At 42.8% G+C, this 26,582-nt stretch overlaps 1 protein-coding gene across 4 annotated transcripts in view; it reads right to left on the bottom strand.

Moving 5' to 3' along the window:
- Window positions 1–3,907: 3,907 nt before the first annotated feature.
- The window catches only part of Plek (pleckstrin), an 83,108-nt gene continuing 60,433 nt past the window's right edge, over window positions 3,908–26,582 (bottom strand). For 3 of the 4 annotated variants that reach the window (XM_041669692.1, XM_041669690.1, XM_041669693.1), the window contains 5 exons: window positions 25,407–25,511; window positions 21,616–21,699; window positions 15,395–15,464; window positions 13,871–14,003; window positions 3,908–4,149 (listed from right to left, as the gene is read on the bottom strand). In XM_041669692.1, the coding sequence (XP_041525626.1) occupies window positions 4,146–4,149; window positions 13,871–14,003; window positions 15,395–15,464; window positions 21,616–21,699; window positions 25,407–25,511 (396 nt within the window). In that variant the 3' untranslated portion in view covers window positions 3,908–4,145. Of the gene's footprint in view, window positions 4,150–13,866; window positions 14,004–15,394; window positions 15,465–21,615; window positions 21,700–25,406; window positions 25,512–26,582 lie in introns of those variants that run through there. The other variant, XM_041669694.1, reaches the window with a different exon arrangement.

Raw genomic sequence — 26,582 nt, 5'->3', positions numbered from 1 at the left:
ATTTGCACTAAAGCTGATCAAAACTATACCATGTGGCATGCTGCAGTTTGCAATGCCACTTTAACGCATAAGCATGAGATAGAGAAGTGGGAAAGATGGAGGAACAGAGCAGTGGGTGGGAGGTAGAGAGAGGCAGAACAGAGGTAATAGGTATGGGAGAAGGCTGCAACGGATCAGGGTTCATTACGTGGAAATTGTGAATAATCAATAAAAATAATACATTGAAAAAAAGAGCAGTAGAAAACAAATACAGTAAATTTTATAGAAAGTACATATAAAATAAAAGAAGTATACTCGTCTTAAGTAAACAGCTTAAATTTTCACCTTTTGTATATTAATCCACAGATGTATCTAGCTCAGGCTATGGAAAATACATAAAGTTGGTTCTCTCCTTCAGCTTCCCAGGTCACAACCCCTATAAGAAGAAAAGGTGTTTAAATCTGCTTACATATAGTGCTTTGACAAGTGTGGAGGACTTTCCTTCCCATTAAGTAATTCTGTAGACACTACCTGTGCCCTACAATTATGCTATGCTACCAACCAACAGTTAATGTGGACTCCATGAATTAATGGTACACTCTCACTAGAACATTTTACAGAACCCAGGAGAGTGGCTTCTGTGCAAATGCCAGTTTGTTATGAAGGATTCCACTCAAGAACAAGGAGATGGAGAGAGGCATAGGGTAAGGGAGGAGGACTCTAGTGGCATCCACACTGTTCACACAAAAAGACAGCTCTGACCTTCACAGGAATAAGAGTTTATTCTAGAGTCAAATATGAGTGACCATGGCTTAATCATATGAACTGAAGTTAGCCCCAAAACTGTGCTACAGTGTTGTAGCACGTACATAAATTTTTACTGCAAAAGAACAAAGTCACAAATCAACAATTTTTTTTCAAATACATTGGTAGAAACACCAGATGGGTTATGAGGTGTTGCATGACTAATAAAAACCCAAAGATAGATATTAGGGTTCAAGCTGAAGATCAGAAATATAAAGCAGCCAAGCCACTAACTAGAGAGCTCTTACCTCTATGAAAGCTTCAGACTGAAAGAGAGAGAGTTCCTGTCTCAACCTGTCTTTTATTCCTCTCTAGTCCTGGGATTAACGGCATGTACTACCGCCACCTGGCCTCTATGGCTAACTAATATGGCTGCTGGGATTAAAGGTGTACACCACCACTGCCTGGCTTGTATGACTGACTAGTGTGGCTAGCTTTGCACTCTGGTCTTCAGGCAAAATTTATTAGTTAACTCATAAAATATCACTATAATGAGGATTACAGGAAGGTAGGGAAATCTCTATTATGGGCATTAGATTTTGTCTGAGGACATTCTTAGACTATTAGACTCACAGACACCAGAGGTCTTTTCAGAAGGTGATTTGATAGACACATTATGTCTATTTAGCAAAACAGTAGTAATAGCCTACCCTAGTAGGATCTATACCCTGCCCCGGACACAGGCATTTGACGAAGTATAGTACCGAACATGGATTTTCTGCTGTGCAGTGCACCTCAGATCCAACCAGAAAGCCATTGGTTACACCCCTATATAGTCATGGCACTACTCCACCAATAGGTTCTTATTACCCTCCCAGCTCTTTGCTTACTTTCTGTTTTAATATAAGATCTTACTAAGTTTCCCATCTGACTCCTGAATTTTAGGAAAATGAATGTGTTTGACAGGTTAGGTCTTCTTCATGCTATCACAAAATACCTGCCAAGACAACTTAGAAGAAGGGTTTGTTGTTGTTGTTGTTTGCAAAATTCCAAGGTTTCAGTCCACCGTGGTTACTGAGGGGAGTGAACCAGGGCAGGGTAAATTATGGCACACAGGAATCAGTGCAGAGCAGAAAAAAGGAAAGGCTCAAAGACATAACCACATTGACCCACTTTCTCCAGCTAGCAGAGTTATACCAGCTCCTGATGTGGGAAGTTCTTCTGTATATGTGTGTCTGTTATTGATTGATGAATAAAGCTGTTTGGGCCAATAGACCAGCAAAATATAGGTAGGTGGAAGTCCAAACAAAGATACAGGGAGAGAGAAGAAAGAGTCAGGGAGACACCATGTAGCCACCCAAGGAGAAAGATGCCAGAATAGAGACAACATCACAGTCATGTGGCAACACACAGAGCAGTAGAAATGGGTTAAGTTATAAGAGAGAGCTAGCCAGTAATTGCCTGAGCCATTGGCCAAACAATTATATTTAATATATTAGCCTCTGAGTGATTATTTCCTAAGTGGATGCTGGGACCCAGTGGGCGGGAGAGAAGCCAGTCCAGAGGGACCAGGCAAGACAGAGAAAAGCTTCCAGCCGCAGTCTCCCAGCAATCTTGAATCTAGCATGAGTTAAGCTATCCATTCATTTAATTAGAGCTATCATGAACTAATTAGCTCTCAAAATTCCCTCAATAAACATATTTACAGATGTGTTAAACTGACCCCCTACTCTTTGGGCATCTCTCAGTTTAGTCAAGTTGGCATTATCAACCGCTACAGTTAAGCAACATTGTATCCCATGGCACAAGCAATAGCACAGTTGGAGCTGAGCTGAGGTTTGGAAAATAAGCAGTATTAGCTATTGAAGGGACCTACATTTTATATGGGGTTTCCGGCTCAAATATATATAGTTAGATAGGTAGTTGTGAGGTAGGGAAGCCTATTTGGAGGCTCTTGAAATTATTCCAGACAATAAATGGTAGAGAACACAGAAATAGAAATCTATAAGAAGGATGATCTTCACATGTATTAAGATTGGGTAACTAGTGAGCTCAAGGAGATCATGTAATAGAGGGATGTGCTAGCAGAAAGCTAAACCTGTTTTATGGGTCTATTTCCTCATTTTCTTTTCTCACCTAGAATAACCCTCTAACTAAATGTTAGCGTATGTGGACACTTTGTCTATAATTCAAGCACTCTGAAAAAGAAAGAGAAATCTGGAGCTAGAATCAGAGTCTGTTCTTGCAAGGACAGAACATTCAGAATGACATGTGCCTGGCTTACCAAATGATTTGCTGATCCCCTTAAAGAATGCCACACAGTGCTCAGCACTGGGCTTCACGGCTCACATGGTGGACCCACAGAGGTGGCAATAGCTCCTTCAACATTGGAAAGCAGAAGCCAGGGCTGTTGTCCCTGTATGTGAGCTCTATATCCACCGCTGTGACCACCTCATTCATGTTCCCTTTGTGCTACTGCTGTGGGAATTTCAGACAAGGGCCGACTCACACAACAAGCCAAATGATTCGGGGGTGGAAGCTTCTGGGGACATTAGGATATGACACACACATGTCTTCATACTTTACACCCATTCCCTGATGTCCATGCATATGCTTCTTCCCTAGAAGCCCTTGGCTCTGATCCTTCAATCTGAACAATTAGAGAAGATTCACTTCCATTCATGAGTTCATAACTATGTTATCACCTTGGCTCGCTGCTCCACCCAAGACGGAGGACCCCATACACTGCTCAAAGCACTGCCAGGGGACGATGCCCTTTTTTATTCTTTCTAAGGCAACTCTTGTTAGATTTTAATTGGAATCTCCTCACCCAGTCTCTACTTCCTTGCACTTTTTGTCTGTTTTAGTCATGACCTTTCCCTTTCTCAATAAGCTTCTTTCATCCCTTTTCCTACCTCGGAATCACCTCCTCCAAGAGTCCAGCTGGCATTCTTGTCCATCTAGAGACATGACATTGAGCAGAAGGGAGGAAGAGCACAGGTAGGCTGAGACTTTACATGGAATATTGTGGTAATTATTTTATTCAGGGGGCAGTGATAAGAAAACTGAAAGGGGAACTCAGCTTGAATGATGATGAAAAGCTCAGGATGGAAGAGCTAGCTCTCCCCAACCTTGAGAATTTTTGGAAAATCTGTGATATCTCCAGACTTCTCATGGAACGTTGTATCGACACAATATCATTTTATTTGAGTGCTGGGGGGAAGAACAGCTCTACAAGGCTTGCTACGGAGAATATTAAATAAACGGGAGATTAAAATTATACACTCAGGAAGCACGAGAGGAGAGTGAAGGCAAAACACAGTGCCAACTGAGAACTCGGAATCCGGCGTTGAATTCCATCTCCGTCGTCCCGGTTGCAGGATCTTGGCCAGTCAGATTCACCTTGATGATCCATGGTGTCCTCATCTGCCCAACCATAATAAAAAGGGTTAGTGTGAGTATGAAATAAAACAATACTTAAAACAACATATCTGATATAGTTCTTGGTCCAGGCTACATAGCCTGTAAATAGCCATCAAAAAATCTCAGGAAAACGTGACATTCTTCAAGTGATAATAATTGTGGGTGTTTTCCCCAAGAAGACTTGCCAGCAATTCTATGCCCATACAAACTATACCATCTTTACCCTTGCAAACAAACCATCCAACTCACAAATGTTTTTCTTTTTTTTTTCATTCTTTTATTTATTTATTTATTTATTTATTTTTTTTTTAGTTTTTTGAGTCAGCTTTTCTCTGTAGCTTTGGAATCTGCCTTGGAACTAACTCTTGTAGTCCAGGCTGGCCTCAAATTTACAGAGATCCACCTGCTTCTACCTCCCAAGTGCTGGGATTAAAAGCGTGCGCCACCACTGCCTAGCTAACAAATAGTTCTTAAGAAGGCAGGCAGATTGGAAGCTGAGCATTGTGGCTCAGGCCTTTAATCCCAGCACTTGGGAGGCAGAGGCAGGCGGATCTCTGTGAGAGTGAGACCAGCCTGGTCTACAGAGCGAGTTCCAGGACAGGCTCCAAAGCTACACAGAGAAACCCTGTCTCGAAAAATAACAAATAATAATAATAAAAGAAGAAAAGAAGGTAGCCTGGGTCCCTCTCCATTCTCTCACACATAAATACAACATTGTTATATTTCAAGTGCCACCTACAGATAAACTTTGAAAAGGGGCATATTTACCAAACACATAGGTATGTAGTATTTTGACCCTACACGTGCCTGCCACCTGACACATTGATGCTGAGCACTTAGGATCAACCTGTTCACTGCTCACTTAAATCTACGCCTGTGCCACGACCAGAATGTGGAGGACCTCAAAGTTGTTTAGCTTCTATTCAAGTGCAGTTGGAGGAAACTTGAATTTACAGCCTTGATTTTTGGGCTTCTATTCACAACTGTGTTATAGCAACCACAATCACATTGGTGCCATAAGCACACATAACAAAGAGACACGCATAACAACAGGAAGCTCTACACAAGTAAAACATATGAGACCCCCGTAGACTTTTAGATTTCACCCCAGAACCCATATCTAAGCACCTACATCTTATTCCCCTTTGCTAAGATCTCAGTTTCCATTCTCCAGATAGCAATTCAGGGTAAGGGATGTCTCTTGCTGCCTTTGAGCTTGGCATAGCCATGCAGCCAATCAACAAAGACTCAGTTCTCCCCAGAACAGACGTCTTTCATTGGTCCCCTCCCCATTTATTTAAGCCTATTTAAATGCATCAAAGCATGTCATATGTAAGCAAACAACCCCTCAATCCTATACGCTACTGCTCTATATAGAAATATGATGAGAAGCTGATGAACACTCAAGAAACAACAGTGACTTAGACCAGACAAGGCCTGTAAGAGTCCATTTAGACTATATGTTGGTGGCAGTCTTACTAGGATGCACTAAGCAATCCACACGTCTCCATCTTCCTTCCTCAGCAAATGGTTCCACTTTTCATCCAATAATTAAGATAACATGGAAGAATCACCCTCCGTTTGTCTTTCTTCTCACTCATGCCTCCCACATGACTCACTGTGTCCTGTTAATGAGACCACCACCTGTATGTATTCCAAATGGAACCCCTTCTTACAATTGTAGGATTACCTTGTCTGGTCTAAGTCACAGTTGTTCCTTGAATGAATTATTCATCTGTTTCTCGTCATATTTCTAGCTTCACCTTTTACCCTCTGCAGTCTATTCTCCCTGCAGTGGCCAAAGAGACTTTGAAAGGTCAGCCAGAAAAGGGAAGAAGGTACACTGCCAACCATTTAGGTCAGTCACTAAGACAAGAAGCAAATGAACCAACTGGGCCCTGAGTCTTCTGCTCGTACACTGCCTCGGGTGTAACCCACAAATAAAACAGGCAAAAAACAAAACATTTCCCTGTGTGTTAATACACTGACAATAAAAGAAAGATCCGCAGTGGCATGCCACTTAGTCATGTCATAGCATGTCAGGATGTGCCATGGCATAACATGTCATTTCTGACACTCAAGTGGACCCTTAACAGGATGGCAAGATGGGATTCTGTTTCTGATAATGCTGACTAAGTTATTGGACTTGAAGATGCAGAATCTAAAAGAGAAACATAGGGTTCAATGAGATGTCAAAGAGCAAGATCATGAGCTTATATCTGTTCCCTTACTTCTTACAGAATGAATGAAGTCAGCATAGTTAGGGTGCCCGTGAGGTAACCATGACTGCAGACTACTTCATCATAAAACACAGAGTTTGTTTCCTGCTCACTATGTCTCCAGTGTGGGCTGATAGCACACCATAAACCATGATTTTCTTATCCCTGCTTTAGGAAATTCCCAGACTAAGAGTACACGGACTATGAGAAGCAGCATTAATTTGTTTACTGTTCTTAATCCTCAGCCCGTGCCCACAATGCAAAGTAGATGTCTTTATCTCACTGTTACAGGTTCATATGCAGGGCTGGGGGAGGCTTGGGCTGTTTGATGGCTCTAATAACTCTCTGCTATGGTGAAAATAGAAAAATTCAGAATCACTTTAAAAGCTTCTGTTTCCCAGTTGATGTGTGGTTATAAGTGTGTCGCCCCGAGAACTGCGTTCACCCACACCTAATCGAAAGCAGAGGGGGATTCCTGAGTCCTTGGGCTCACTATCCCACCCACTTCACTGACTTCTTTCTGGTCCTCCTGGAGCTTGGTCAGCTTCATGAGTCTGCACACATCTGGCCATCTATTTCCTGAGATGCCACTCAGAGGGAGCTTCTCCAGTTAAAAGAAACTGAGCCAAAGCTAACTGACCAGAATTGCCGAATAAGAAAACTCTTTTCTGCATTCTAATTTCAAAGTAAAGAAGCAGTTCACAGCAAGGCATGGAAATCTGAGGAGTTTTGGGTACGGGTTGTCTTAAAAAGCAATTTTTGGTGGTGCCAGGGATTGAGCCCAGGGTCTTATACTTAACACACAAGTGCTTTATCACCGACTCATACACATGGGCCCAGAAATCCACTTCCTTCCACGTTCACCTGTGTCCTTTCTATAATAAGACAAAGTTCTTAGTTGGTAAAGACAGCCTCAAATGCCCTCATATGGCACTTATGCAGTCAGGAGCCTAGGCTGACACCTTTTGGAAGGCTGTTAGGTCAAATGCAATGGGGGGGGGCATCTGATGAATATTCAAAAGGCAAGAACTCTCAGCCTGAACATCACACTTCCGAACGTCCTGGTTTGTGCACATCTAACCCTCAGATCTTTGCTACCTCAGCAAAGGTGAGCAAGGGTTCTTTATATCCTGCTGGCTTCCCCCAAGCCACTCTCTCAAGAATGCCAAGTGTGATATGGGAGAGTTGGCAAGGAGATTCAGGGGCGACTACTCACACTGAACCCAAATACAAAGTCTCCTGACACACGGCAGATGGCACTTACAACACACACCTTAGCAAGGGCCAACATTCCTGTGTCCCCGCAACACTAACGGCCATCAAGACATAGGTATTCATTCCTCTCAAACATGTGCTCCTTCCTCTGTGCTTCCTTCTGCCCACTCCTTTCTATCCTCTTCCTCGTGCCCAAATACCTGCTGACCTCTCTTCTATCAGTACGGATTAGTGTGCACTTTCTAGAATTTCATTGCGGTTATACAACATATACCTTTCTTCAACAAGCCCACTTGTTTTGTCGTTTACCCTTGCTATGCGTACCAAGAGTTCACTTCTTTTTTATTGCTGTGTAGTGTCTTACTGTATGGATCTATACACTGTGCTTTTCTATTAACTTTTATTTTTGGATATCTGGGGCATTTTTTTGTTTTGACAACTACAAATGATGAACACTCATAAAAGTTTTGTATGGACGTAAGCTTTTATTTCTCCTGGATGCAGATCAAGGAGTGGAGAAGCTGGTGTATGTTTAATGGTTTAAGTCCCCCTCAAGCTGTTCTTCACAGTGACTGTATTATTGTACTTTCCATGTGCTATGTAAAGGTTCTGGTTTTCCATATACATGTCAAAATTCAGCCCGCTATCTCTGTGTTAGTAAATGCAAGCCACCAAGTCTCTAGTCCTGTCTTACTGTGACCTCGGTTACCGTTTTCCCAATGGCTAATGATACCAGGCATTTTTTTCATGTATTTATTTTCCAGTCACAGAGCTTTGGGCAAGTTCCCCCATCTTTATGTTATTTTTTTCTTATTATGGATAAAACTCGGATTTTATTCATGTAGAGTTTTTTCCCTATATATGTGTGAACACTTTGAAGTTTAAAACATTTTTAAGTACACACATGAGTATACAATGTACGTGTATATAAATACATCCTAATTTGTCCACAAAAAAAAGAATGTTTTGCAAGAACATGTCAAAGAGTAGACTCTCCAGAAAGCTCAAATCCAGCGCCCATGCTGCGGAACCTCTTCTTTAGCTATATCTGACCATAGAGGTTTCCCTTTAGGCAACGGAAGGCCAGAACCCAGAGTCAGGGCTGGCTATGTGCTAACAGGAAATGCTGCTGTAACTGATAAGACAGGAGCCATGGCACAGCTTATAGGGTTCCTGTGGAAACACAGGAAAGGTACCCGAAGCTGGCAAAAGCCAAGTATATCCACTACAGGACAGGGAGCTTAAGTACATGGATTCAGAAGTCAGACAAGCTGGGCTTTGAATCGCCTCTGACTAAAGGCCCGGGGATCTTGAACAAGCTTTGCACAGAAATGTTCAACGAAAGAATTCTAGGCAACTCTGACTTAGATCATAAAAGCGGAAAACCATTGCCCGCTACCTTAGACTGCCATGGAAGTCTTCTATGGAAGAAGGGTGAAAGGAAGGGTTTGTAATGTGTCTACACAGCATATGTAAACAGGGCTTGTTTACATATGCTGCTTCATTTGGTCCTAATAGCAACACCAATTCATTTTAGCAACCAAAAGCCTGCCACAACTTGAATTGGACGGGCCCCAAAGGCCCATGTGGCTAACTAAGTCTTGGGTTCCTGTGTTAGGAGGCAGGAGACTCTGTAAGAGCTCTAATAGGTCTTCCCATCCTTGGAAACATACTCTTGGAGAGGAATCCTCCTCTGCTTTTCTCTTTGGTTCCCGGTGGCACCCACAACCAGAACCTGCTCCCCACGAGTGTGAGATAGTCACCAAGAGCCCCAAACTGGACGCCAGCCAGCTGTGGGTGAAAACTGTGAGCAGAAAGAAACCTTTCTGCCTCTAAGTTGATTTATCTGAGGCATTTGCTACGGTGTCAACAGGCTGACTAGCACAGAAGCTGATTCGGAGAGGCTGTTACTTCAGTAAGTCACCGGCTTGCTTCCCAGCCCTGACCCCAGGTGCCTGGCCCACAGATGAAGCCTCCCCGTCAACATCCCTGTGTGCTTCCCCTCAGGGTGGCTCCTCCCACCTGCTCTGTCTCTCCCAGTGACTTCTAATTTTTGTTTCCCTTGGCTGAAACTGAGCCAAACACAGTGAGGGTGTAATTTCACACGGCTTATTTTTAAGCAACTTTTAACCATTTTGAACTTCCTCCTTACTTTATTTTTCCACTGCCCTTTCCTCTGCTTCTCCTAACACATCCGGCCTGGTTTTTTAAACTTTGTGTTTAGGGAACACAAAATAAGATCTGAAACTTTTCCATTTTCTTTTGTTGCCCGAAACGTCAGGGACAGACACATTTAGGCAGAGGCAGCGCCAGCCCAAAACCTCTGTTTAGCTTTCTTTAGTGTCTCCTGACAGGTGCTGACCAACTGTTGATGTCTTCATTTAAGTAGGTTCCTCATTCTGTTTTGAAAGTCATTTGTTATGGTGCAGTTTCAGCCACTGTGTGTGTGTGTGTGTGTGTGTGTGTGTGTGTGTTTCTGTGTGTGTGTGTCTGTGTGTGTGTGTCTGTGTGTGTGTGTCTGTGTGTGTGTGTCTGTGTGTGTGTCTGTGTGTGTGTGTCTGTGTGTGTGTGTCTGTGTGTGTGTCTGTGTGTGTGTGTCTGTGTGTGTGTGTTTCTGTGTGTGTGCGTCTGTGTGTGTGTGTCTGTGTGTGTGTGTCTGTGTGTGTGTGTCTGTGTGTGTGTGTCTGTGTGTGTGTCTGTGTGTGTGTGTCTGTGTGTGTGTGTCTGTGTGTGTGTCTGTGTGTGTGTGTCTGTGTGTGTGTGTCTGTGTGTGTGTGTCTGTGTGTGTGTCTGTGTGTAACTAAACATTGATCCTTGAATCAGAACTGTGTTCTATGCTGTCAGATTTAAACATTTTGACTTCCATAGCATGTTTTAGTTTTTTAGTTGATGTTTTATTTGCCTTACTCCCTGTCAGTCATATGACATGTCCCATCTTTCATTATCTTTTCCTCCTTTTCTTCTCTTTCCTTCTTTCGGTGATTTTTGGACATGGTCTCACCATGTTGCCTAGACTAACCCTAAACTCCCAATCCTTCTGCCGCGACCTCACAAGCTCTGGGTCTACACATATATGCCACCATACCTGGCTAATGTATTATTTCTGAATGCCTCCATGGTTGGTAATCAAACAACTTCTTGTCCTCCCAGTTTAAATTAGAAAACTGAGTGAAAAACTGGTCAGTCTTTCTTGCCAGCATCCATTGTCCTACAAGAAGAAACATCTGCTCCCACACCCTCTACACGCATCGGGTGAGGGCAGTGGCCCTGAGACAGAGTTCAAATCGTGCCTGTCATCTTATTGTTGTATCCAACAGGGTCTGAGCTTTATTTGCAAGGCAAAAGCTGTTCAAATATGAATATCACATTTACCTATTATCTGATTAACTGTCTCCTCAAGAAAAGGCAATTGCTTACATTAGGAAGCCTTTACTGTGCAACTGAAGTCCAAGGAAAACAGTCGCTTGGTGACAGTAGAGTTGGACTTGCAGCATGCTTAGCAGCCCTAAGGAAGAAGACCTTTGTGTGAACCCAGTGGGTCCTTCATTTGTCTGCAGATTTTAGATGGTGTGTGTTAAAACAAGATGTGCATTCTGCCTTAAACTTCATCAGTGTGGTTATGCTTTTATTATATCCTACAGTAAACTGACTTTTTAAAAAGATGTATTTATTTTTGCTTTATATGTATGAGAGCTTGCCTATATGCATGTATATAGTCCGCATGTCTGCAGTTCCTTTGGAGACCAGAAAAAAGGTGCTGGATTCCCTGGAACTATAATTACAGACAGTTGGGAGCCAGTGTGTGGGCCTGGGAACTGAACCCCAGGCCTTTGCTAGAATAGCAACTGCTCTTAACTGCTGAGCCATGTCTCCAGTTCCTGACTTCTGTCTTGTTTTAAATGACAAGTGTATGCAAATGATTTGAGAAATAAAATAAACCACTACTCAGAAGATGAAAGTAAATTGCAGAAAGGGAGTGAAGTTGAAGATAGGCAATCACCCCCAAAGACACTGAGCTAAATCATATAGTTTAATATTTCAAATAAATCAATATTTCAGAACAGAAGGCTGACTCTATATTGACAGTTATTTGAAGACGAGCTCTAAATAAACTGTTGCGTGTATTTTACAAAGATAATGTGCTGAGGAGTCAAAAAAAAAAAGGATAGTCCTTTGCCCCTTGGCCATTGGTAAAATAATCTAAGACTAGGCAGAGCCGCATGACCAGTGCAGGGGAACTGACAGCATGTAGGGAATAGGGAGAACCACATGACCGGTGCAGGGGAGTTGACAGCATGCAGGGAATAGGCAGAGCAGCATGACCAGTGCAGGGGAGTTGACAGCATGCAGGGAATAGGCAGAACTGCATGTCCAGTGCAGGGGAGTTGACAGCATGCAGAAAGGAATTATAGGATCAGCAAGAATGTTTTCTCCTTTCTGCACTGAGCCCACAGAACTAAACCTGGAATTAGAAAAATATTCCCAGGACTGGCAAGATGGTTCAGTGTTGGAGAACACTGGCTCTTCTTCCAGAGGACCTCGGATTAATTCCTGGCACCCACATGGGGGCTCAGTCAGCCACAACTCCAGCACAAGGGGATCTAATGTGCTCTTCTGGCCTCAGCAGAAGCCAGGCTTGGCACATGGTACATATACATACATATAGGCAAAATACCCATGCAAATTAATAATGATGATGATAATATAATAATTTTAAAAGAAAAATACACCTTTGCTTGGATACTTTGTTTTATACTTTGCAGCAGGAATGATAAATAGTGATTAGTCAGAATAAAAAATTACAAACAAGTTTCCGTTTTAACAGGGCCAGGAAGCTCTCAGAGCCCAAACGGAAGCTGGTTGCACTTAATACTACAGAACTACATAGTATTGAGCCTAAGGAGATTTGAAGGAGTTCCGTGGCTTTGACGGCCTCCACCACAAACTGCAATAGATTTCGGGCCTTCGGTGCTGACATTGTGTAGGTCTAAAATCTATTCAGCTTGCCTTGCAATCCAGTCCCACCCACTCTGCAGATGGGAGAGACACACTAGCCAGACAGCTGCCCAGGCCTCCCACACATTCAAGGATCCTGTATGAACAACTGTTCTGTAAACCTCAAGAGACACTCCAGGGCTTAGGGGTCGCCTTCTACTTCTAAGTTGATGTGGGATATCTTCTGTATGCTATGAATATGTTTTATTACCACTGGTTAATAAAAAAGCTATTTCAACCAATGGCTTAGCAGAGCAAAGCCAGGCAGGAAAATATATATATGGAGAGAGAGAGAGAGAGAGAGAGAGAGAGAGAGAGAGTAGGCAGAGTCAAAAAGACGCCATGTAGCCACCTAGGTGGGAACCTTACAACAAAACCTCATGGCAAAACATAAAATAATGGAAATGGGTTAACTTAAGATATAAGATCTAGCTAGCAATACAATAAGTGATTGGCCAAGCAGTGCTGTAATTAATAAAGTTTCTGTGTGATTATTCAGGTCTGGGCAGCCCGGAAACAAACAAGTGGTCTCCACCTACACTAAGTGATGCATAACACTCTAGAAAAGAACACGGGGAGACTTTTAAACCTTGACCTAGGCAGTTGCAGCACCTGGAAGACCCTCAGCTGCCCCCGGCATCCTTGGGGTCATTTCTCAGACAGCCACTGAAGACAGAAAGCTGCTCTTGTGGCGTGTCTGGGTGAGCAGACAAGAGAGCAAACTTGTTCCCTCATTACGTCACGTAATCTCAGTCAAGCCAACAGCTAAATGACCAGGGAACAAAGGCTCGTTCTTAGTGTTCTCAGTATACCTTGGCAACAGTGTCAAAGACAGGTGACGTCTAAGACCTGGCATGAGAGAGCTACCACAACTTCGTCCCGAAAGGACACCAACAGGACAAGTGGAGACAGTCTCGCTTCCATGGGTACTATAATCATACTGCATTATGTATTTGTTTGCTATTTGGCTTTTTTTTCCAACTAGAAAGCACCTCAGAGATGACCTAATCCACACCTTCGTTTTCCACAAGAGGCCCCAAGGCCTGAAAAGCCTGTATAGTCTACTCACACAACTCATTATATGCCTTGTGGGACAGGCAGGGGCAGAGAGACTGGAGTGAGCGGAGTGCCGCAGGTGACATCAGGTGGCATGGTTAGCGACACTCAGACAAACACTTCCCACCCCCAGCTCTTTCTGGATGAATTGTCACAGACATGGACAGGTCATGGGCTGAGCTTATATTCACACGTGGGCTTCCCTCGGGAGGGGATGAGTACTTGAACACTGGCCTTACTTGCCAGTCCGTGAGACTGTCTGGATAGCCTTGATCCACTCGGTACGCTCCTTGGGAGTGGCCGCCTGCAAGTAATAATGAACTTCATCTGCTGTGATGATCTCAAAAAGGTTCTCCTCGTCACTCTTCTTGCCTGGCGGGAGAGAAAGTAAAATAACATGTGGGTGCCAGAAACTCAGCAGTCCACCAGTCCACCACCTTCCCAGAGTTGTGGAATGTCTGGTTCTCCATGTCCTAAGGAAAATCTGCATTCATATTCACTGTCTAAGAATACATTCGGTATTTGTAAAGATAGCCGTGTAGTATGAGCATTAAGAAACATGTGCAATACTCAAGGAGAAACATTTTCTTTCATATGTGTAAGTAAGCTAAATGTCTTGCCTTTGCACACCAAAAGCAGCTATTGAGTAACTTCTACTGGTGTTGCAGGAGGGCCTTTGTTTGGCTCCAAGCCAAGAGCCAATCTCAATATACACTATATTAAAATGGGCATGTATTTATATCTACAACCACACATATATCATGAACCCAAGCCATATCAAACATTAGTCTTGTAGATATAAGCTAAACTAAGAGATAAGTCTGAGCTCTTAATGAAAGAAGAAAAGGCAAATAAACCCAAAATGTCAAGATGAAACCAGAGTGATTACGTGGTTTGCTCCCTTTCAAATGGCATGTCTTCTCTTGATTCAAGATAAACTATCAAGAGATGAGTATCACGACAAACAAGCCCACATCAAACAAATTATTGTAGAGTAATGCCTGTTGAAATCTGGTAATTGTCACATGCTTTTCTTTATAATTTTGGGTTCGAAAATATCATTTTTATAACAATACAGAAAAAAAATAGTCTGACAAGTGACAGGAAAAAAAAAGAAAGAAAACAGGGCTTGGGTTGTGAAAACCACCTCTCCAGTGACCTCATCCATCCTCAGCACCTGACAAGGCAGTGACAGCCAAGCGGTGAATACATGAGTCAATCCTAGGCATGTGAGTGCAAGAAAACAGAAGTCATCTGGTGCAGCCCCTTATTTTCAGAACAGGGACGAGATGCAGCGGGCGGCATGCTCACAGAGGGCTGTGTAGTAGACTGAGTTGCACAGACCCAGCCAACTGTACTGGGGTAGTTTTCCCTCTAAGCGCTTTGCCTCACATTATAGGTACTCCGCTTACTCTGTTTATTGCACACTTCCTTAGCTGGACAAGTGCATGATCTCCTTTAAGGAAACCTGCAGCATCAGGAGTTGTCACCAAGCTCTTCATAGAAGCCAGATTGGAAATGATGAATTTTTCTAGCATTAGCATTAGTAGTGACACACTCAAGGCATCCATAAAGCCATCCCATTGCCCAAATTCTAAAAGGCAGGCCAGCTCTTCGGGGAAAAAAGACGCCACTTACTCCCTCCAAAGTTCTCAGACGGTAAATTGATGTGGGTTTGTGTCTCACGAAGGACTGATTAGCTCAATACACACAGAGGGAGAGTACAGTAGACACATTTCCCTCCCACAGAAATGCCTTCTTACCATCGGGATTACTCTCCACTGACGTCACCACACAGCCCCTCAAGTGGACCGCTCCCAGGGGATCTTCACCCTGGAAGAGAGGGGGGCTGCTGAGTCTCCAATGTACACAGTGTGGACCTGCCTTGCCCTGTTGTTGCATACAGCACACAGGCTTAGCCAGGCACATGTCAGGTGAGAGCACATGTGCTTTTCAAAATGTCTACCCCCCACAAGCCGCATGAGAAGATGCAAGCCAGTCTAGAGCTGAGATCTGGAGGGAAGAAGTGGAGAGTTGGAGATGCTCAGGTCGCTACATCCCACTGAAGAACTGCCTGTTCTCGCCCTTGGCATAGCATGTCAGTGCTCACAGGAGTTAATCACGGGACACCATGTATGTGCAGCGCAAAGCCTCAATCCCAACAGTTGACATGAGCTTCTTTTTTCTTTCGAGTCAGAACTTTTTGTTGAGGAAAAAGCCTCTTGGTCAGTCAACAGCCAGAATTGCTGGACCTAGAGGGACTGTCCAGGTGTCCTGGAAGATGAATTATCTATTCATGCATGTTAAAGCATGTGTATGGTCTTGGACAAAATGAGTTGCTGCAATAATATCAAACTGGAGACTACCTTGGGGAATAGGGTGGACTAAAAGCTGCTTTCTGGCAACCTAGTAAAGGTGAAAATTAGAATAAGAAGAAATGGACATTACTCTGACAGCAAAGGAGAGGCGGAGATTTGAAAATTCACAATGGTAGTGACAGAGCAGGTAAAAGGTGCAGAGAAAATACAGGAGACACAAGTAAATGACGTGAACACCAAGCTTCACTCGGGGGCTAGAGAGATGGCTCGGTAGCAAAGAGGGCTTCCTGCGCTTGTATGAGGACCAAATTTGATTTCAGCACTAATGTAACACCTGGATATGTCCCTCCACATCCCTATAACCCAAACCTGTGGAGACAGGAGGATTGCTAGGGTCTATTAGCTTCCAGCCTAAGGAGAATATGACAACAAACTAAACTCTAGTTTCAGAGAGAGAATTTACCTCAAAGAAATAAAGGAAAGAGTGATAGAGGAGCATCTGGCATTGGCACTCTGGTCTCCACACACATTTACGGTCACACACCTGTACACAATCATGTTTATAGAGCACACACGCACACACACACACACACACACACACACACACACACACACACACGACATGGAGAAGTCTTGTCCAAAAGCACTTTGTTTCCTCCAGTGTAAGTAGTAATGCCCTCAACAGGCTGCTCAGTAAGAACATCCTCTGACAGAACCAGCACATAAGCCAAGAAGGGCACAGATCATAGCACAAAAACACAAAACCAAAGCAGTAGGACTCCTCAAAAAGACCATCAGCACCCCTCACGGACTGAATTCCGAGATGCTGAAGTAGGTAAAGGTTGGATGAAGGCTTACTAGTCAAACGATTAGTGACCTCAGATGGCTCACAAACAAGCAGATGAATCCGATCTAAAACCTGTGGAGGAATATCAGCAACACAGAGGAAACAGAAAAAACGGAAAAGCGGCCATGTAGATCGAAAAGTGACAAGGAAGAAAATTCAACAAGATAGGATGTTGAGAAACAGCAACCAAAAACAGAGTCAACTAAAGAAAAAAATAAAGCACAAAGTACCACCAATGGGTTTGTCCAAGCAAAATTAAAATATCAAAGATGGAGGAGATAGGGGACTGTGACATCCAACATCAATTAGTATAAACAAACAAATGGACACACAAACAGAACACAGTGCCCAAGAACTCCAGGACACAGTCCTAAGACCGAACCTAAGAATCCACGGCATAGAGAGAGGTGTGATGGAAACTGAAGGTAGATAATCTATTTGACGAAATCATAGCAGAAAGTAGTGCAAACCTAGAGAAAGGAAATAGCATACAAGCACAATGGGCATTTATGATCGAAAATTGACATACCCAGAGAAGAACCTTCCCACAACATATTATAGTCATGATAGTGATAAAGCAGAGACAAGAAACAATATGAAAAGCTGGAAAGGAGGTGCAGGTATATCTGCGGTGGGATGTGGAGTCTCGTGGGAATGCTGGGAAGCGATGCAGCTGGGTCAGATCGTAGTTCTCCTTTGAATTATTTGAGAAAGCTCCATGCCGGTTTCCATGATGGCTGGACTAGTTTGTACTCTCATCATCCTTGAGTTTTAAAAGTTTCTCTTTCCTCAAGAGCCACTAGGAGTGGAGTGAGGTGATGTCTCAAAGTAGCTTTATGATGACCAGGGAGGTTGGACACTTTGTAAAAATTGTTATTGGCCATTTGTAATTATTCTTCTGAAAACCATCTGTTCATTTCTTTAACATGTTTGTTGATTGGTAGGGTTTTTTTTTTTCCATGTTTAATTTTTTTCAGTTCTTCAGAAATTCTGGGTATTATCCCCCATCTGAAGTATAGCTAGTAAATACTTTCTTCCATTCTGCTGGCCGTCTGTTCGCTTTGCTTATAAAGTTGCTTTTGCTGTGTAGAGTTTTTTATTTTAATTTAGTCCCATCTGTTGATTCTTGGATCTAGTCCCTGTGCAGCAGGAGATCTGCTCAGAAGTCATGCCTAAACCTGTGTCTTGATGTACATCCCTTCTGTTTTCCGTGGTTGGCCTCAGCGTCTCAGGTTTTAAATACAGTTAATTTTCTCACGCAGGGCGAAAGATGCTCGAATTCCATTCAGCACATCAATAGGCAGTTTTGTCAGCACCATTTGTTAAATAAGCTGTCTTTTTCTTTCTACTATGTGTTTCTTGTCCCTTTGTCAGAATTCAGGTGGCTGAAGCTTTGTTGGCTTATTTCTGAGTTCTCTCTTCCATTCCATTGGTCTAACTGTCTGTTTTTACTGTTTTTATGCCAGGCTATCCGGCTATCTTTCTCATTACAGCCATGTTGTATAATTTAAGATGGAGTGTCGTGATACCTCCAGGCATGTTCTTTCTCCCTAGGACTACTTTGGCTATGTGTGGTCTTTTGTGATGTCATATGAACTCTTGACTGACTTTCGCTAGTTCTATGAAGAATGGCACCCGTGTTTTGATGGGAGTCTGCAGAATACTTTTGACAGTATAGCCATTTTCATACATTAATCTCACCAATATACCTGTGGGAGGCTATAAATAAGGATAAAACCTAAAAATTTAGAAAATGATTTGCGAGAGGTTAAAATAGGTAGTGAGGATGGGGGATTTCAAAAGACTCATGAAGCATGAGAGAAAAAATGGGAGGAGGAAGCGTACAATGGGGATCAGAGGTGTGGGGTAAACGGTTGAGGGGTAAGAAGGATCTGCTAAAACACACTTTGATTCAATATTTGTTTGAAAATATTACAATGATATTTTAATACCTTGTAATTTGAAAAGGTTTAAGAATAAAGCAACCTCTCTTAAGGCAGGCACGTAGAACAACATCAGCTCTCTATCACTATTCTTAGAGCCGTGGAACGATGTTTCAAAGGCTGAAATGTGCTAACTGCAAACGTGGAACAGCAATGCTATCCTTTAAATCTAATGGAAAATTAGGACATTTAAGAAAATCATAAGCCAGTTCATGGTGCTCAAGCCAGCACTGAAAAAGGATTCTTTTTATCATATTATATTTATTCTGTATGTGTATGTGTGTGTGTGTGTGTGTGTACATGTGTTCATCTGTGTACTATGGTGCATGCGTGTTAGGTCAAGGAAGCCCTTGCAAGAGTCAGTCCTGTCCCAGGGACTAAACTCAGGCTCAGTGGCAAGTGGCTTTACTCACTGAACCATCCCAACCCTAGAAAAGTTTCTTAAAGGAATAGTATAAACCAAAGAGAAGGAAAGACATTCTCACTTGAGGGCACAGGACAGAATAAACTCCAAGTGATAAAAAAGAAAGACAATCCAGACAGGATCTGTCAGGTCCATTGCGGTCCACCAGGACGGCCCTGATAAGACTATGATGATAGAAAATGGCAAATACTTGTACAGCCAATAAGAATGATCAGCAAAACTGCAGGAATGAGGAAACATCTCTCAAGAATGAATTTAATGGTAAATGGCTTTCAACTGCCTTTAGAGGCAGATCGGCTGGCTCTCTTAGCAAACAAGAGTCACCTCTCTATCATCTCTAAGAAATGCACATCACTAGCAAAGTCAACAATGGACTCAAACTCAAAGGACCAACTCAACTAGTAAGGTTAAGGGCAGCCCAGAGTAGTCAATATGGAATCTGACAAAGAATTCGAACCAATTTTCGTTAGAAGAAATAACGTATCAATAAAGAGAAAATTCATGAAGAACAGTGATAATTATAAATATCTGTTTCAAATAACAGGGCTCCCAATTTTGCAAAGCAGATATTAATGGTTAAACAATAAGAGGCTAACCACGGTGAGTGACTTCTGTGCTCCTCACTCTTCTGTAGAGATGCCGTACAAACTGAAAACCAATGAAAGAAACCCAGACTTAACTTAGCTCAAATGGTCTTAGCAATTTATGCAGAGCGTTCCATCTTTTCACAGCCTATCAAATGCTTTTCAATATGTCTGTCTGTGAACCTGAATAGACTTTACAAGGCAGGTTGTGTCATTAAACCTCCCATTCAGAGCACAAATTAGAGCTCTGTGGCTTTCCCTACAATGACCAAAAATAGAAAAGAAAAAAAAAATGGATGTCCTTCGGGGTCCACTGGAAAAGTAGCATTTATAAGTTGGGGAAAGCTTCTCTGTGGCATAAGAGTAAGGTTCCAGCACCTTCGGAGGCATTCCTGAGAAGCCCAGCACCAGTGACGCTATCCCCGCTGTCATCTTTTCCTTTGATATTTCTGCCTGGAATCTAGAATTCCTGCTTGCGACCTGGAGCCATAGAAACATGGCGCTTGTGATATCCAAACTTTGAGCAGAATGGCATCTTCAACTAACAGTGTTGGGGAAGCTGGATAGTCATAAGAAAACTGAACCTAAATACACAGCTCTCACTCTACAGAAAGTCAGCTCGGAGTGGACACAAGATCGCAGTGCAAATCCTGAAACAACACAGGTGAACTGTTTCAAGATGTCGCTGAGAAATACGATTCCTGAAAAGGATTCCAACAGCACAGAGAAAACCAAGAACTGGCAGATGGGCTGCAGCAGATTGAAAGCCTGCCTTCCCCACCCCGGAGGAGCAAAATCGACAGAGTGAAGAGTCCGTCTGCAGAACGGAAGAAACTGCACCAGCTCCACACCAAAGATGATATTAATATCTGTAAGAGGTGAGAAACTCCTAAATAAAATACCAAAGAAAACAAACAACCAAGTTAAAAACTGGGCTAGTGAAATGAATTGACCAGTCCCAAGAGAAGAAATGGAAGCAGCCGAAAAGTATTTGGAAAAGTGTTCAGTGTCCTTGGCCATCATTAAATGCAAATCGAAGTCATGTTGAGATTCTGTTTCACCCCAGTCATAATGGCTGTCATTTAAAAAATAGTAAAGGCTCTCAAAGATATGGAGGAAAACGAACACTTCCACACTGTTAGTGGGAATGTAAAGCTTGGTAGCCACTACTTAAATCAATGTGGAGTGGTCTCAAAAGAGTAAAAGTAGGAAACAGTATAATTCCACCTAGAACTTGGATTACATGGCTAGGTAGTTAAGATGTGTTACATATACAGATATAAACAAAACAAAATATTGATAAGTATTAGGAAAATTGACTGAACTATAGACCATTTTGTTAAAGCAAGACTAGCCAGACTCAGGAAGATAAACAGCCCTCATGGTCTCTCCTATGAAGAAATTAGAAAGCAGAATATGGACCACAAAGGAGGAGGAAGAGGTACAAAAGGAAGGAAGAAGAGGAGTATGTGACATGAAAGATGAAGTGCTATTTGAGGGAAGGAAGGATCAAATAGGCTGGGAGAAGACAAGAGAAGGGAGGGCAGTGGGGGTAGAGGATTGGCAGCCAAGAGACGGCAGATACAGGCGTGAAAATCTCACAAGGAAACCCATTATTAGAATGCCAAGAGAAGCTAAAGTGCTGATATATATCTCAAATGGGACAAAAGTTAAATTGAGTTAACCAAATGCACTGATATTTTCTTCCACTGCTGAGTGTTGGCTGGTCTAAGGGGCATGAGGACTCAGGCACTGGCATGGGAGGTAGTAGAACAAAGTGACAGAGAGGAGGAAGCAAAACAGAGGGGCGTGGCCCCAGCTCACACACAGCTTCTTTGTGAATGGACTTAGCAACCAGGGAACCTCACCCCAGCAGGGTCATAGTAATGCAGGTAGGCCGGGTCTTCTCTCAGGATGAACTTTCTCACTTTCCAGTTTTTCCTCCTGTGCCCCTGTATCAAGGAACCGAGAAAGGAAGGGTGAGTTGCTAGCATCCCTCTGTACACACAGCACCCCAGGTAAGAAGTCTGCTGATGTCCTGGCCCATGTCTTTCTCTGGGAGATAGAGCCAAGGCCGATTAATGAGACAGATGTTATTGAATCACCTGGGTAAGTTAAATTATTTCTGTACTGTATTCTGACTTTAGAATTATGTGAAATGGTACTACATATGTGACAGGTTAGGCAGCGCTGGGCACATAACTTGGCTCAAGACATGATCCTTTTATTTGAGGAATTGATGATCCATATGGAAATAGACTATGACAAAATCCAAGTAAAATGCTTGATATAAATAATGGATTTCAAAAGAATTAAATGAGAGATATGTGATTGTAGACATGAGTTATCAAACAAAGCACAATAAAGATGTCTGCTTTGGGTTCTGGTGATGGAACACAGGTTCTAATTCCTACATATATGTATATGCACCATGTGTGTTCTTCGTGTCATAAGGCACTGAGTATCCTGGAACTGGAGTTAGGGATATCTGTTAGCCTCCATATGAGTGCTAGGAGCTGAACCCCAGTTCCCTACAAGAGCAGAGAGTATTCGTAAGCAGTAAACCATCTCTCCACTTCAGAAGGACTTCGGAGATCCATCCACATCTACAAGCATGGGTATTTCCTTTGCCTTAATAACATTGCCCATGAGATATGAGTACTTAGGTTGCCTCACACAATTTCTTCTTTTTTGGAAGATGTGAAAGCCATGCTGTCTTGTGTGACTATTAAGTGGCTACCTCGTTATCCTGAGCTGATGGATCAGTCAACCTTAGCCAGCGGTCATATTCTCTGAAAGTCTTCTCCAACATCACAAAGGGGTTTATTGAAAAGTCTACTATGAGTGTCTGATCATCCTTCTTTAGCAATTATTTACTGAAGGATTTCAAGAGCATATACATGCCTGGGTTTTCTAACAACTATTAATTGAATTATCAGTCATCTATTGTATTTGATTTTGTTGATTGACAAGTGCTTATTGTTTATAACAGAACATAAAAGAGTGTTGAATTCTATGGCACAAACAAGATAAGCATACGTAATACATGGTTTTTTCCCTCACAAACTCTTTATGTGACCAAAGATGAAACAGAAAGGTATTTAGCTCATTACAGAAGAAGGGATTAGACAGAATATAACCCATCCAATCATCCTTGTACTTGTTCCATTTGCCAACTATAGTATTTCTTCTGAGACAGAAGTGGAAAAGAGTCAGAGGAACACAGTCCTCCAAGTAGACACAGCTACTCCACCTGTGGAGTATGCAACACAGGTATCCTTTCTCATGTTACACTTTCTCTATAGGTTAACCCTGGTAAACTCCCAGCAGTAATAGAAAGAGAGTTGATATTTTCAAGACCATAAAGTTGTTTTTAGTTTGCCACCAAATGATTCTTGGTATGAACAGAGTCTCTTGGGAGGATTGGGGAAGGCATAAGAAAAACTCAGCAACCTATGACTCTTCTTGGCTTGGGCTACACACACACACACACACACACACACACACACACACACACACACACCTCTTTCCTTACAATGCACTTGGCATCCTGGAATTCTGTCCTACTAGGAGCTACACAAACACCAAACCCATCCATTCAAACATGTCCTGAAATGCACGTGGGAACTAGATGCAGGGAACAAAAGCAACTTGAACAAATTTGGGGTTCATGTGCAATAAAGTGAACATTTAGGGAAAATCCTCTGTCTTCTTATGTCTATAATTTTGAATTAATTTGATTAAGTTTAGATGTATCATGGAAAAAAGCCACACGCAATGAAGAAAAACTTACATAACCCAAGACCCAAGACTATTAATCAAAAGAGAACCACCCAAATTACATGCCCTAGGAATTAACACACCCTCATTCCAGACTCCATGAAAAGGAACTGTGAACAGTAACCAGCAACCCTGGTCTCTAGTCTGCCTAGCTTGCTGCTTCCTGGTAGCATCCCCTGCGCTGTTTCCAGCACTATCTGTTGAAATAAAGCTGCCGCCTTTCCACCTGTGTGCACTTTGTAAATAAGACGCAAGGAAACGTCTTGAAAACGCCCAGTACAGATGCACGAATATCCACACAGGCACAGACACACACCAGCACCAAACTTGGTGACCCAGCAGGGAAGTAAGATTAACCTCTTAAAAATGTTGAGCTTGTAGGTGTACTAAATGTTTGCAAACTCCTCCCTTTTATGAAGATCACCATTTCACAGCTTTTTTTTTTTTTTATTCTGATGTGACCCCATGACTACGGTGGCTGGCTGCACTAACCAGTTCGGTCAGATCACCCCCAACGCCTAGCCCATGACAAAATGGGGTGAACGATGATGAATGAACTCTGCTGGCTGCTTCTACTAAGATAGAGACCACTAGAAAGTGGGGAAAGACTTCACAGCCAGTGCCTCCCTGAGTGGAGTTCAGAGCAAACACAGCCAGTTAAATTGCATCGGTGGCCAAAGTAGCTATGACACTGTGGACTTCCTCACCCTTTCCAATGCCGTCTCTTCTCGCTGGAGTAGAGTCAGACTCCGCTGCTGCTTCCTCACCCTTTCCAATGCCGTCTCTTCTCGCCGGAGTAGAGTCAGACTCCGCTGCTGCTTGAATCCACCTCCCTTCCCCCTTCATCTCTCCCTCCCTTCCTTCCTTCTTCTCCCCCTCTCCCCTCTTTTTCTTTGTTCTGTATAAGAGTCTGCATTACAGAATGTCACATTCTTAAAAGAAATAACCAATGTAGCAAGTGGTCTTAGACAATGAGTTTTCTAGATGAAAGAGAAGTCGGAAGTCTTTGTGGGCACAGATTAAATGAAACAGTCACAAGATACTATGGTATATACCTAAAGTTATCCCATATTCGGAGTTGAGGGTGGTAAAGAAGCTTCTTTTGCCCCATGTTTGGGGTGGGGGAACAAAGCCACCCCTCCAGTATGACTTCTTGCTAAGAGACCCTGTGCTTTCTTAACTCTTACCATCACAGCCCTGGGTACCTAGAACTGTGGAGAGCTTCAGTTTACCACAGCCCTAGCCTCAAAGAATGATCATGAATATCTGAAATTGCACATAATCTTACACGCACACACACACACACACACACCCCTGCACTGTGCCCATGCCCTCCAACAGGACCTGACCTTAGCCCACTATGCCTACGGAGCTGACCTCGTGCCATAGTTCTCCGTCTCACCAGGCTTCACCACAGTCTGGAACAGTACTTCCTTGTTCTTAAAGATTACCATATAGTGTGGCCCGTTCTTATTTTCTGATCACTTTGAAGTACTACATCATGAAATGTCTTTATCTTTTCTTTGGATGGCATCTCTTGGCCAACTTATGCCTCGCTATTAAAGAAAGAGCAATATTTTCTTAAAATACATTTCATCACCAGAAATACTTTTCTGGTTGGTTATTAGTCAAGTAAACCAGCTTCTATTTAATAATGCCAACTTTTTTTCTTTTTCATTTGTTTCTTTTGTCTTTTTGAGATAAAGTCTCACTATTTAGTCTAGCCAGGCCTTGAGCTCACTGCAATCCTTATGGTTAATTAAGCTTTATGAGTGCCGGGATTATAGATATACACCACCATCCTCAGCTCACATTGGCAATTTTGGGGAAACAATTAGAAGGCTTGAAGCAGAGGGAGAAAATAGTGATAGTCACTCACCTGCTTCAGTAAACATCCCTGCTTGATGATAACACCTCTGAATTCTTCTCTCAGAATCACATCCTCATCACTGGAATTCTCTTCACAGAAGAAGCCACTGTCCGGCTGTTGGGAAATCACACAGCAGGTTCTTACGGGTCTCAAGAATAATGCCACGTCTGCACCCCCTTGTGCCAGACACTTTTCCTCCATGCTGTTGCATGTGCCATGACACGAAGGTTACTTCAAGGTTACTCTGGGTTTGCTATCTAAGCATCGCCCATTTTCTTGCCTCTGGATCCTGGTCCCTTTGTGTCTCTATCCCAGGATGATCTGGTCAATAGCCTTTGATTTTCTATGATTCTCCAGGCTATGTCCTAAGTCTGTCTCAGTCTTCTTCTCCCAGACATAGGTCTCACTTATGGGACTTCAAGGCCGTGTTGGAAATCACACTGACAACACCTGCTGTAACACTCTCCACTGTGACTTGTCACTCAGCTCCATCTCTAGCCCTGAGAGAACCACGGGTGTGTGCGTCACCTCAGCCCCTGCGGTCAGGATAGTTGGAGATTTTCTGAACTAAAAGAGAGTATCAAACCACACAGAGGAGTAGCAGCTGTGGGGAGCTAATTTAGTATCCTTAATCTTTGTAGCCTTAATAAATGGCAATAAAAAGATAGACCAAGGGTCTGAAGCGTGAAAAGTACTGATCGTGGACCTCCCGCAAAAGTGAAATGAAACACTCTCTGGGATGTTCACCTCGCTTGTGTAAGGAGGGTGGCTCTTCGCATAGCTTTCCGAACTTCTACATTCTGATCCAAAATAGAAACAAAACTGTCAAAAATCCCCCTAGAAATCCACAGTTGCTAACATGGCCATGTCTTGTTACATAAGATGAGGTTTCGCAATCTCGGTAAGCATGACATAGGAGACATGCAAGATCATGGGGGAAGTGCATGCAGAAGCACGGTGCCTATTTGATTGTATACACAGACAGACAGCTCATCACATCTGTGATTTCATGGGCAGCCCTGTGAGAAGGACATCGTACCAGGACTGGCACTGTTACCTTGTTACTGTCCTGCTCCCTTTGTCAAGGACAACGACAACATATGCCACGTAGCTGCACACACACCTTCCTAAAGGAATGATTGCTTAAATCAGAACAAAGGGTGCAAGACTTCAAAAGTGCCTTCA

This window comes from Microtus oregoni, unplaced genomic scaffold (assembly GCF_018167655.1).
Source record: "Microtus oregoni isolate MIOR12 unplaced genomic scaffold, Mior012 000019F_ref0000042, whole genome shotgun sequence".
In the NCBI taxonomy this organism is placed as follows: Eukaryota; Metazoa; Chordata; class Mammalia; order Rodentia; family Cricetidae; genus Microtus; species Microtus oregoni.
This window is presented reverse-complemented; position numbering and strand designations above follow the sequence as displayed.